General features: G+C 35.1%; 1 protein-coding gene across 1 annotated transcript in view; it reads right to left on the reverse strand.

The window, feature by feature from the left end:
• Window positions 1–13,370, reverse strand: part of LOC145252752 (cleavage and polyadenylation specificity factor subunit 3-like) — a 155,614-nt gene extending 142,244 nt beyond the window's left edge. Inside the window, exons 1-4 of the mRNA XM_080112637.1 lie at window positions 13,222–13,370; window positions 6,744–6,807; window positions 6,120–6,217; window positions 3,379–3,507 (exon numbers count right to left, since the gene is read on the reverse strand). Of these exons, the coding sequence (XP_079968763.1) occupies window positions 3,379–3,507; window positions 6,120–6,217; window positions 6,744–6,807; window positions 13,222–13,292 (362 nt within the window). The 5' untranslated portion in view covers window positions 13,293–13,370. The remainder of the gene's footprint in view (window positions 1–3,378; window positions 3,508–6,119; window positions 6,218–6,743; window positions 6,808–13,221) is intronic.
• Window positions 13,371–13,654: the final 284 nt, after the last annotated feature.

Below are 13,654 nucleotides of genomic sequence, written 5' to 3' on the forward strand. Positions count from 1 at the left end.
ACTGACACAATTTCATGTACGTCGTGTTAGCTCAGTTGGGTAGAGCGTTGGGTCATTATCTAAACGGTTTGGGTTCGAATCGTGGTGTGAGATGTCTTTTTTTCTGTTTTTTTTTTTTTCGATTTTTTAAATTTAAATATTGAAAATGGGTTATTTAAGCCATTTTTTACGTAACATTCGTTTTTCTGTTTTTTTTTTTTTTACTTCGCTTATTCTTAGGGTTTCATTAACACCCCCCAACCCACCACACACACACAGAAACACCCAGGTACCCACCAATTTTTTAAATTTTAATATTGAAACAGGCTTATTTAAGCCATTTTTCATGTATTCTTTTTTTTGGTTTTTATTTTTCAGATTATTTAAAGCAGTTTTAACATTCGTTTTTTGTTTTCTTTTTCCGATTTTTACATTTAACTTCATTTGCCTTACGTTAGTTTTTTTTTTGTTTTGACTACCCCCCCCCCCCAGCTTTATTTGTCAGATAAGTTTTAACGTTCGTTTCTCTGTTTTCTTTTTTTTTTACTTCGCTTATTCTTGGGTTTTCATTAACACACCCCCACCTCCGACCGATCACACACACCTACTAACACTCGAGCAACGCCGGGTACCCCCCAATAGTCTGTTATATAAAGGGCAAACGTCTGTATTTGTATGTCTGCTAAAAACTTTTGTCATCCACATCGAACAGGCACAAACACGGCGTTGTTAGAAAGAGCGATATCTCGGGCAAAAGATATTGAAAAATTAGAAAAGAATTATTGATTATTTTGTGTAGAAATGTTGTTTTGCTGGAAGGGGATGTTAGATAAAAACCTTGCATTCAATGTGATTTGCAAACCGCACATGCGTCGTTATGTTATTCTGTTTTAAATAGCTAAATTTGTGATTTTATAACAAGTGTGTTTTTATTTTAACGACTGGGCATTTTTATAACTTCTTTTCCCCTCACACCACCGCCATTGTCCAAAATTTATTTCTTATGCACTAATCATCATTATGTTCTTTCATTTTAAATAGCTAAATTTGTGATGTTATAACATGTTTTCATAGGCCCATTGATAAGGCGTTTGCTTGATAACTTACATTATGCGAGTTCGTGCCCAGCATGTGTCAATCTTATTTTTATCGGTTACAAAATTTTGCTTTCGGTTTCCCTTTTGGCTAATGCCCCCAAGTCCCGTTTTTTTTTTTACATCAGAGGTGAAAAGATTCCACAAGATGGGAGAGGTGAGGTAGTTAGAGCCAGCTATCTCAGTAGGACACTGAGAAGGTGATTTTCAGGGTTCTTAGCTCAAGGATCATGTTGATTAGACTTATATTCTGCTTTGGTCAGGCAGCGTCATAATATCAGATATATACTAAATATTCCCTGCCATAACCCTGTTCCCTCTGGAGTCTATGATCTGCTTGGAGTAAATCTTCTGTCTACTCACCAGAATATAACAGTTGCTTCTGTTGCCTACATATTAATTCATGGTTCATGCCCCACCGTAATGCTTAAATACCACCCTGTGCTGCGGATGAACAGACCAAACCTGTGATAATATATTATACATTCACATTAGACCTTCTGCATAATCACACCGAGATGTACCAGCAATCTTCTTTCACATTGTGTTTTGTAGTTCTGAACGTGCTGTCTCAGATTTGTGCGAATGAACATGTATCACTTTCAGAGTTCTGTATTAGCTATCATGATATATCTAAGTTTTATTCATTCTCTAATTAACTTAGTAGCCTCTGTCCATTGCTAACAGTTTTATGACCATGGCTTAACAAAGGGGGAGGGGAAGAGAAGTATAAATGTTTTTAAATCTTATTTTGTAAGTCTGCTATTCGACATAGAAAAATAAGTACCATTTTAAGCCACAAGAGAAAAATAAATCTTTACTAATAATTTTTATGGTTTTGGTTGCAGAACTGACTGAATTAAACAACTTTGAATCAGCACAATGAGTGAGACAGTTACGGTCTGTGGAATGAACGTACACATGAATGTTCACAATGTCTACTGGAGAGAACGCGAATGACTACTGGAGAGAACGCGAATGACAACTAGACACTGTCTTTGAGTGTCTAAAGTTTCTCTGTACAGGGGTTTGTCAGGGCAAGCTGGCATGAGGCTACTTTTCCCTATAAGTAAACCATGACTAATATTCAAAATCACATAATATTTGTGGTCCAAATATAATCTTCTCAGGATGGCTAACCTACACTGACTTTTGTGAGAAATGGTGCACCTTGTCCAAGTGACGCTACCTCAAATAACAGCACATATTTATGCAGAGTAAAAAGTAAACTACAAGTTGCTCCCAAACTTTTTTTCCTTACCTTCATGAGTGACGTTTCTGACAAAGGGGGAAGGATTGCTGTTTCTGGATCAACTACTGTTTTAAGTGGGTAATAAATTGTAGAGGTTGTTCAAAAATATTATTACTTTGGTGATACCACTGGAGCACACGGCAGAGCAGGTGCTAGTGTGCGAGCTAGAATTAAGCATGGATGGAGTAAATGCAATAAACTTTTGCCATTACTAACCAGCAGAGTGTTACCATTGTCAACCAAGGAAAGATACTATCATGCATGTGTACGTCATGTGATGGTGTTGAAGTGAAACCTGGTAGATTGAGGATATGTGTTGCATGGCAAGAATTGATATGAGAATGATACACTAGATGTATAATGCAAGTCTTAAAGACAGACTCAGACAAAGATTAAATCTGGACAGTATAGGGAGATGTGTGCAGATGGCATGGCCATATTGAAAGGATGGATGAGAGTTCTCGTGTTAGTTGATGTAGAATAATTAAGGTAGTAGACTGAGTACACAAGGGAAGACCAAAGAAAATACGGAAGATTGCGATAAAAATGGACTTGAGAGAAAGAAGAAATGAAGACCCGAACAAAGATAGGTTAGCCTGAAAGCCAATTACTAAAAGTCATCCAACACATGTCCGTCTGTAAAATGGTTGTTAAACCGAATATGATGACGATGATATGTGAAAACATCTAATTCTTTAAACATATTGATTACTATTCAACTGTCAATCTATTGATTTAATTGACCTTTATCCTCGAGTGATTTCAGGTCTGTAGTTGAGACAAGGTATGAAGCCATTTTATGTAAGAAACAAAAAAGTAAAAATAAAATACTATTTCAAGACCAAAACCTAGCCAACAATATGTTATATAGATAGATTCAAACCCCATAAACAGCTATTTTTACCACTTTGTCAGAAACATTGCTCATGGCATGTGAGGATAAAATAAGAATAGTGAGAGTTATGAAACTGTTAAAAGTAAACCCAAGTGATGACTTTTAAAAAAATAATTGTTTTAAGCCGCAATGAGTGAAAAGTAAAAAAAAATGCTTACCTGACTTTGACATAATCAGAGAGGAGCCATCGATAAATCGCCTTCGTTGCATGTGTCATGAAACATCTGCCTTTAAAAGCCGTCTTTTCTAAAAAGTATGGCAAGGCACCGCAGTGATCCAAGTGGAAACTGGAAAGAAACAAAACATTCAACATTAAAAGAAACGTTTGATGCGTCCATTTATTTCAAGTATCGTACAATAAGACAGCTCTGTCCCAACAGAAACCATTGCAAATGTGGGTACTTGTTTACTTTGGCGACTTTTTAAACCAACGCCTTTCAGGTGAAAACATTATTACATACTTACATGTTGAAATTAGTATAAACTCCAAAAATTACGAAAAATGGTCCAGTAGAACAATAATTACAAGTAAAAATAGAACTTATCGAATTATCAAGTTTTCTTGTATTTTTTAGTGTGGAAGAGTTGTGACACTAATTCAGTATAACAAACTGACTTATCTCCCTTGACTTAAATTAAGGGTCCACCATTTTTAAACAATGTAATTGTGGATGATTTTTTGTTCATAATCTAATTTAGAATCGATATACTATTAAAATATTATGGCGTGTTGGGAGTTTGTTTTTTTCTATGCAAATAGAAATATGCGACTAGTTGACCGAAAAGAAATGAGCAAGGCATGCAATATGCTTGACTTAAAATTTATTTACAGTTGTGAAACGCACGTTTGAATCTCATATAAGTCTAAAGAATCTTTTAAAAACTTGTATTTAAAAATAAGAAGAGCAACTAAATAACGTTTGATTTGTTATTTGGTTCGTGAAAAAACTATGCATGGAGTATCACTTTTTAATATGTTAATTGCTAAAGCAGCTTAGATGAGCATTTTAGCTAGTTGGGTACTCATATCACATGAAGATATGTTTTTCTTATATGCCATTTAGTTTGTATTGTTTATGTACTGTATATCATGGTGACATTGTATTCAGAGACTAGAAAGGAACATTGTCTTTGATAAATCCCTGGGTTACTGCTAGAGCCAGTCTGAGGATTTAAAAGTTGAAATCTGCATAATAAATACCTAAAGTTAGGTATCTCTATGTCATTATTTTAAGATCCCCCCCTCTTTGGGTAGAGCACGGTCGTAAATAATCTCACCCGCTACTTTATTATTAAGTTTGTTTGTAAACAAGCTGGTTGAGCACTATAAAAGTGGTGGACGAATGTTTGTTTAAAATAGACATTTGTGGATGTTATTTGCAAGCACCACTCCTGTGGGTTGATGGGTAGAACTGCTGTCAACACGATGGTTCTAGGTTCAATCCTTGGCTTGGGAGAGGTGCTAGTTTAGCGGCACTTGTAAGTTGTGATACAACATAACAGTACTGTATGCTGATGACTATATATATATATATATATATATACACTAGCTGTATTCTGAGTGTTGCCCCGGCATACAACATGCTTAAACATGATATTTTAATTTATGCAAATTGCGCATGTATTATTATAGAATCAATGATCTATTGATTATTATATATTATGATAATTTGTCCGGTGAACTTATTCGCAAAAAAAATTAAAAAATAATAATGATAATGTTGTTCATCAAATACCGCCTGTGTTTGTGTACAATATCACGTCAGCTGGTATTTGGGTTTGACAATGAATGCCCTGGAAAAGTCACTTCTGATTAATGATTAATTTTAAAATATGCAAAAGAAATGATTTGTAGCGATTTAAAATGGTACTTCATATTTTATCCCAAGTCGAAATCATTAATAAGAAAAAATTAAAATAAAATAGTGAGGTACACATGGGCTTGAACAGGGGATCATTTAATCTGTAGCCAAATACTTTACCACTAAGCTATATCTCCAGATGACAGAAGTTCTTTTTTTTTTAAGAAGAAGTGATTTGTTGAGAATTATCTCCCTTGACTCGTGCAACGCAAAATATTACCCTGTAAAAATTCTCTTATCTATAAGAAAAAAAAGACTATTTTTAGGATTGGATTTTTTCGATATTTATCAGATGAATTTCTGTACAAAACATCTCTAATAACACTGGTAGAAATATAAATTACCTTTGTGTGAAATTTGCAAAAAAATAGGCTATGCCGTTTCAAAAACTATGAGGAAGGAACTCACACACACACACAAAGTGATTTAATTTTGTCTAAAGTCCTTCATTGGAAATCACCTTTGCTTGTAAATTTAATCTTTTGCAAACACCGTATTAGTAAGTAAGAATTCATGCTAATCTTGACATAATTGTGGAGATTATCAGTTTTTTTATGAAAAACTGTTTCAGGGATTTAAAAAGAAAACAGTATTTTATCTCATGGCTCCCCAGCAGTGTTGAGCAAAAACAACACCGATTGAAAACTTCCAGCACTATGTGATGCAGAAAAAAGCCCATGGTGTTAGGAAAGGCATCCAGTTGCAAATTTTTGCTTTAAACAAACTATGATTGTTCTAAAGAGAGCAGACATTTGAGCAATTGACAAAAGGCAGATATGTACAAGTCATGAAAACCTATCTACAACTGGATATTCAGTCAGAAACAAATATCCAAAATATGTTGAAATTATTTACATACAAAAATAAAAAATGGAATGCAGAAAAAAAAATGGAATGCGAAAAAAAAAAAAAATGGGATGCAAAAAAGAAAAAAAAAATGGGATGCAAAAAAGAAAAAAAAAAAATGGAATGCGAAAAAAAAAAAAAAAAATGGGATGCAAAAAAGAAAGAAAGAAAAAAAAAAAGGAATTACTTACTGACTAACTAAGAGAAGGTCGACTTCTTCCACTTCAACCAAATCCAAAAAAGGCAAGGATGCAAATCCATTAAGTCCAGGATGGATGCCACAATCCAACTAAAACCAAAGATAAGGGGAGAAAATTAACATTCATACATTTTGCAAGAAATAAATAAGGAAGAATAAATTAAAATTAACCTTTTTATTTATTTTTAAGAAATAATTCATAAAAAAAACAAAGAAATAAAATATAATAGTGTTAATACTTTATCCATCATTTTGAAAACCTTTAACAAACTACTCGAAAGTGGCTGTCCTGTCCACCATTTATATATAAAAAAAAAAAAAATAAATAAATAAAAAAAAGAAGAGATACAACTCAACATAATACAAACTTGCAGGATTTATTTTATGTTGTAATGCCTATGAATTCCCATTAATCACTTAAAAATGATTTTCTTTATAAAAATAATACTTGATCAGTTTACATAATTTTTTGCCAGAGTAACAGCGAAGTACTGAGTGATCAACCAATAGCGTCTAAATTTGGTGATGTTACTCACTGGATATTGATGGAGGGAATACATCACGAGAAAAACCTTCAACCAATAAAACAATCAACGAAAACAATTACAAAACTTACCATAATTTTTTTCCCCTTAAACTCCATCATAATACATGATCGACCAACCTCCTGGCCAGCTCCCCTGAAAGAGATTTAAAGATTCTTAATAACGAAATAATATAATAATGTCAGCTTTATACGTATTATTTGGATTATTCAGACTTTTGTTCTCATCCTGAGTGCTACTTGCAATGTTTCGGACGATATTGTGGAGGACAGGATGGCCTGTTTATGTAATTGGGATCTCATTCTCCATGTTGTTTAATGAATTAAATGGTGGGTGATTGAGAAGCAAAGGGCCACAAGCGAAAACGAAACATAGCGATATGTGATAGTGAGAGAATGTAGATTTATTTACATAAATAAATAAATACATGTGAAGAAATGAATAGAGAATTGGTTGGTTTGGTTGTTTTTGTTTTACAGCATATCAACCCTTTTCAAGTTATTTAATGCCAAATCCAAAGATTTTGAAGAAAGATTTTTTAATAGAATATATTTGTTGTTTTCAAGTTGGTTTCTATTTAACCCATAGTTGGGACCCTAACAGGTACTACCACTCCGGGAGTGATGGCAATTAAATGGTGGCTCCACACTCCCCAAAGCCCGCAAGCTAGGGCCTCACCACTGGATATAGTTTAAGGTCATATCCAGGGCCATGAATAGAGAAGGAATAAGAGTTCGTTGGCCAGAAAAGGAATTAAGTAACGTTAAGTAATATGCTATATTTTTAAACATTAAAGGGAAATTTCCACATTAATTACATGTGATTTTTTTATTTACTAATCAACTAGCAGGGGGTACCTGGCGTGGCCCGGGTGTTTGTAGGTGTGTGTGTTGGGGGGAGGAGGTGATCAACCCTGTTTAAAAAAAAAAAACGTTGGCCGGGTGTTTGGAGGTGTAAAAGAAAAAAAAAAAGTTTTAGTAGGAAAGTAGGCTTGAACCCCGAACCTTTGACATGGAGATGGAAACGAAATGGAAAAAAACACTCTGGGACCTAGCCATCTCGGCCACGAGAGAAGAGGAATGAAAAACCTCTTAATTTAACGTTTATAAAATGAAATTAACAGCTACGAGAACCTTAAGTCGTGTGATGTTTGACCTGGAAACATGACGCGGCTGTAAGCCAGTTTTCACTGAAAAGCGAAAGATACACGGGATGCTCTAAAAATCTGGAAAAAATGACGTGTGAAAGTCGGGCAAATTAAATAGACAGGCGATCCCCGTTCGTAACTCATATACATTATCATTTAGACGTGATATAAAAAGTTTTAAGGAACGTGCCAACCGAAAAGTCCAGTGATAAAAGCCTTTTGTAGACATACACAAAAAGCGAACACACATACATACATTTTCGCTTTTATATATATATATATAGATTAGCGTTGAATACTAAAACAAACATTTAAAAAAACTTTCTGTTACAAAATTATAATTACCAAAATTACTTTTCATTTCTTCATAAACAGTAATTTTTTTCTTTTATTTCCAGGCAATGCCAAATTGACATTATAAAATGAATTCTGTACCACTGTATAATGTAATGCTATAAAACTACTAAAGAGATTGACTACATGCTGAGATCAAGAATTTTGTTGAACTAGTTATTTTGGTACTTCTGCACTTTAGTGCCCGTTTTTACGCAAGTCATGCTTGGCAATGCCTAGTGAAAAATGGAAAACGCCGGATTATAATGAGAGAATCAAGAAAAAAAATAACTACCGTACTATATTGCGCATATCAAGATGGCCACCAGCGATAACATAAGAAATGACATTACTTAATATCCGGAAAACTAAATACTTGCAGAAAATTTAAATGCGATATTCGTTTTCAGCATACCCTAAAACCTATAAGAGTTATCATTTTAAATGTTAAGGTGGAAACAAGGTAAAAAAAATTACTGTTTTATTTCTTTGTTTACATAGTTGAATTTTCAGTAAAACAACAGAATAGAAATCACAGAAATTACTATCAACTGGTGAATATATAGTTGTTGTTTATCAGGATTCCTGGTATCTTGTACTGTGAAAGTTACATCAAGGATTCATGTAGAGCGCGATTTATGGTTGCATCTCAGAAAATAGGAGTATATTTTGGGCCAGATAGAGAGGATTTACAAAACTGAAAATTGGACTGGTCCCAAAATGCATAAGTTCTGGTCGACTACGCTCTATGGCAGACACAACAGGAGGACGAATGAACACATTTCTAAAGAAATGGCAGAAACACTAGAGGAAGACCTCCAATCTGTAGTGGAATGGGGACAAAAGTGGTTGGTCGCATTCAATGCTGCCAAGACTAAACTAGTTTCATTCAATAATTACAAGAAACCCTCTCTACCACCCATAGCAATGGCCAACGACTCTTTATCTGAGTGTCCATCTTTCAAACTCCTTGGCCTAACGTTCACAGGAAACATGAGTTGGAACAATTACATTGAAGGCATTGCCAGGGCCGCTGCAAGAAAGGTAGGCTCTCTCTACTGTGCTAGAAAACTACTCACACCCGAAAGTATCCTGTACCTCTATAAGGCCACCATTTGCCCATGTATGGAGTATTGCTGCCACATCTGGGCTGGTGCATCTGCTACTAGTCTCTCGCTCTTTGACAAGGTTCAAAAGAGAGTCGCAAACCTGATAGGCCCTGAACTGGCATCTAAGCTTCAGCCTCTGTCCCATCGACGAAATGTTGCATCTCTCTGCCTTTTCTACAAGTATTTTAGAGGTGAATGCTCTGACGAACTGCAATCACTTGTGCCCCCACGACGTGAGCACCCTCGACAAACCCGACAGGCTGCTAAATCCCACCCCCACACTGTAGAGATCCCTAGATGTAAAAGATCTTTTTACTACAATAGTTTCTTCCCCAGAACCGCAAGACTCTGGAATTCCATTCCAGGCCCCTGCTTCCCCAACAGTACTGACGTGCAGAAGTTCAAGTGTAACGTGAACCGACACCTTGCTGCCCAAATCCCTACATAGTACCCCAGTAGTTGTTGCCCCTGATAGTAGCCTCCTACACCAAAGTGGCAATTTGCCTTGTTTGGGGTGAAAATGTAAAAAAAAAAAAAAAAAAAAACTATGGAAATTTCCATCTTTTACAGAAATCCAAAATCTATATGAAAAATTTTCTTCGATTTATTTGAGATTAATTCATATCTACTCAATTTTTTTTTTTTTAGGGGAATAGTAAATACCGGCTATGAATGCTCATTAGGCATTCAATGGCTACACCCCAGATTAAGCTTTCCTTTGGTAAGGAGGCAGGAAAATGCCTGCTCTCAATAATATATTTAAATACCACTATAATACTTAGTTTTGTTCATGAATAGACACTCACTGTATGATACCATGCGCCAGTTTAAAAAAAATTGAAATTTGTACATGTTAATTTATAATTCATGGCTTATGGTAAAGAGATACATCAGATTTGACTGCATAATCAGAAAGAGCACATCTGCCAAGTTTCATGAGAATAGCTTGAAAAATAAATAAATGGTAGTGAAATTACCGAATTTCTTGAAATGTTGAGATCGTAAAGATCACGGAAAAGCATAAATTTTGACACTTAAAATTCTCAAAACTTTTGAACTACTGATGGTATTTGCATAATTCAAACGGTTTTAAGCATCTTTTACATAGCTCTTTTCATGCAAATTGAGAAAATAACAATTATCTAAAAAGAAAAAAAATCAACTTGTAATGCTACTGAGACGAGAGCCATTACAGGGATCAGAGCGTTGATGACTACCGTTCTTCATATAACATTTTCACCGATGTAACGTCCGATCTTATGTGTATCGCTGTTGAAATCGTAAATCTGGATCAGGGACATGGGCATCAGGGGTACTGTGTGGGGAGTTGGGCAGCAAGATATCGATTCACATTGCACTTGAACTTCTGCATATCAGTACAGTTGGGGAAGCAGGGATCCGGCAGGGAATTCCAAAGTTAAGCTATCCTGGGGAAGAAACTACTGGAGTAGAAGGATCTCTTACATCTAGGGATCTCTACTGTGAAGAGATGGGATTTAGCTGCTTGTCGGGTTTGTCAGGGGTATTTACGTCGACGGGGCACAAGTGCTTGCAGTTCGTCGGAGCATTCACCGTTAAAGTACCTGTAGAAAAGGCAAAGGGATGCAACATTTCGTCGATGGGACAGGGGCTGAAGTTTAGATGACAGTTCAGGACCTATCAGATTGGCAACTCTCTTTTGAACCTTGTCTAGGAGCAAGAGACTAGTGGTAGATGCACCCGCCCAAATATGACAACAATACTCCATACATGGGCGAATGGTGGCCTTATAAAGGTATAGGATACTTTCGGGCGTTAGTATCTTTCTAGCACAGTAGAGAGAACCTACCTTCTTCGCAGTGGTCCTGGCGATACTCTCGATGTAATTGTTCCAACTCATGTTTCCTGAGAGCGTTAGGCCGAGGAGTTTAAAGGATGTACTTTCAGATAAAGAGTCATTGGCCATTGCTATTGGTGGTAGAGAAGGTTTCTTGTAATTATTGAAGGAAACGAGTTTAGTCTTGGCAGCATTGAATGTGACCATCCATTTATGTCCCCATTCCACTACAGATTGGAGGTTATCCTCTAGTGTTTCTGCCATTTCTTTAGATATGTGTTTATTTGTTTTCTTGTTGTGTCTGTTATAGAGTGTGGTGTTGTCAGCATATATACCCATCTCACAGGCAATTTTGTCAGAGAGGTCATTTATGAATATTAGGAATAATAGAGGTCCCAGGATAGACCCGTGAGGCACTCCCGCATTTATATCGTTTTGTTTAGATGTACGACCGTCGAGGACAACCTGGATTTTTCTATTATCTAAGAAGAATTTAATTATGTTAAGTATTCTTCCAGTGATACCATATGATACTATCACAAATTAAATAGAAGTAGAAAGGAATAACTACCGTGACGGTAGGAACCAGATGTAAAAAGAGAAAAGGTAGCAAAGCTTGTCAAAAACAAGCCATTTTATAGCATGATCCAAGGGTAACATGATTGATTACCCATTAATATAAAAACAATCATAAACTAGAGGCCACTGAAGGTAAGTATGGTTCCGCGCTATTTAAAAAAAAAATAGTATTTTCAAGTTGAATTTAAGTTTTACGATCTTTTTTTTTTGTTTAATTGTTAAGTGAAAGTAGAGATTAGTTAGAACTCCCCGCCCTCCCCATGTGTAGAATGGCTTTCTAAATAACGTTATTATTTCAGCACAGTAACAAAAGTGAATAAGTATCAGAATTTCAGATACATGTGAGGGAGGGGGGCGGCGCTGGTTAACAAACAAGCAAAAAAACAAAAAACAAAACAAAGTTGATTCATTCTGTGCGTTGCGCGTCTACAGAATTTGAACCGAACTATTTTCTTTTCTTTATACATATATATAATTCTAGTTTTAAATTTGTTTTGGCAAAAGACGGTTTGAATCGGTTCAAATTCTATAGAAGCACCAAATTATTAAAACCAATTTTGGTGCTAGTACAGTGCACTTACTGATCCGCGCTATTTTTTAAATCGTATTTCCAAGTTTAATTAAAGTTTTATATATATTTTTTTAATTCAATTGTAAGGTTAAAGTACAGAATAGGTACAAAACATCCTCCCCTCCCCATGTTAAGAATGGCTTTTTAAATAATAACGGTATTATTTTAGCACGGATCAATAAGTGCACTAGTACCCTAATTTTTAACATGGAACAGGATGGGGAGAAAAATCGACTCTAAATCTCGAGACGCAGAAAATAATAATAGTTCTTTCATTGAAAATATCTATACTGTAGGACTGTTTGGCGACGACTCAGTCATTTCCGGTCAGTTTCGTAAATCGTATTGACATGGGCCCCCCCCCCCTTATATAAATCAAATATACGATGAAAAAAAGGGGAAGAAAACAGCATTGATCAATAGAATGTATTTCGAATCAAAATTAAAATCGGTTGTTCGTTAAACAAAAAAGACATGTGCATAGACTTTATTTAATTTCCTTTTACAGGAGAGTTACTATATCGTATGCAAAAATAATTACGAAAAAGTAAATAAAAACAAATATATAGGGATTTATATATTGATATATAATAAACTATATAAACTTGTATGTAAAAAAAAATGAATATAATAATAAAAAGATCGACAGTTTTTAAAAATGAAGAATGGAACAATGGGAGAAAATAGATTCTCTGCACGCGGTGGTTGATTATACAGAAACCAATAATAAACACGACACTCGAACTCTACAGAAACTAGGTTAAAGTTAAAGAAATTAACAATCCTTGTGCAGTTTACGAACGTTATTATTTAGAAAGCCACTCTTACTATGGGAAGGACTTTTAAAAACTATTTTGAACTTTCACCTAACAATTCAATAAACAAAAGATAGCGTAAAAAAAATAATTGAATTCGAACATTCTATCTAAAAAAAAAAAAAAATAGCGCGGCCTGTAAACTGCACAAGCATCACATTAACGATATATTGACTTACAACGGCCGAATGATTAATTGATCGCTCTCTTCGGCGGGGATTTGGCTTTCCGGTTTTCGTTTAGTCGCCATGTTTTCTTTTTTTTGAAATGCCGCTGAGCAGCTCCGATTCAATAAAGGCACGCCATCTAGTGACTAAAAAAAATAATTAAACAAGGGAGATAATTCATGCATTAATAGTTATGAATTATTGCCCTTGAGTTGCTTACGAGTTATTGCCCTTGTTTAATTAAAAATCGGTTTTGAATTATTATTAATTTTTTTTTTTTATTGACGTTTCACACCAAACAAGGCATAGGGCCACTTAGTCGTGTGGCTACAATTTAGGATCAGATTTATAGGGATACTATTTATGGAGTCGGGCAGCAAGATGTCTGTTCCCATTACACTTGAATTTCTGCATATCAGTACAGTCAGTGAACTGAAGAGCACTG

Source organism: Euprymna scolopes, chromosome 29 (genome assembly GCF_053919585.1).
Source record: "Euprymna scolopes isolate OS-2025 chromosome 29, ASM5391958v1, whole genome shotgun sequence".
Classification (NCBI taxonomy): Eukaryota; Metazoa; Mollusca; class Cephalopoda; order Sepiida; family Sepiolidae; genus Euprymna; species Euprymna scolopes.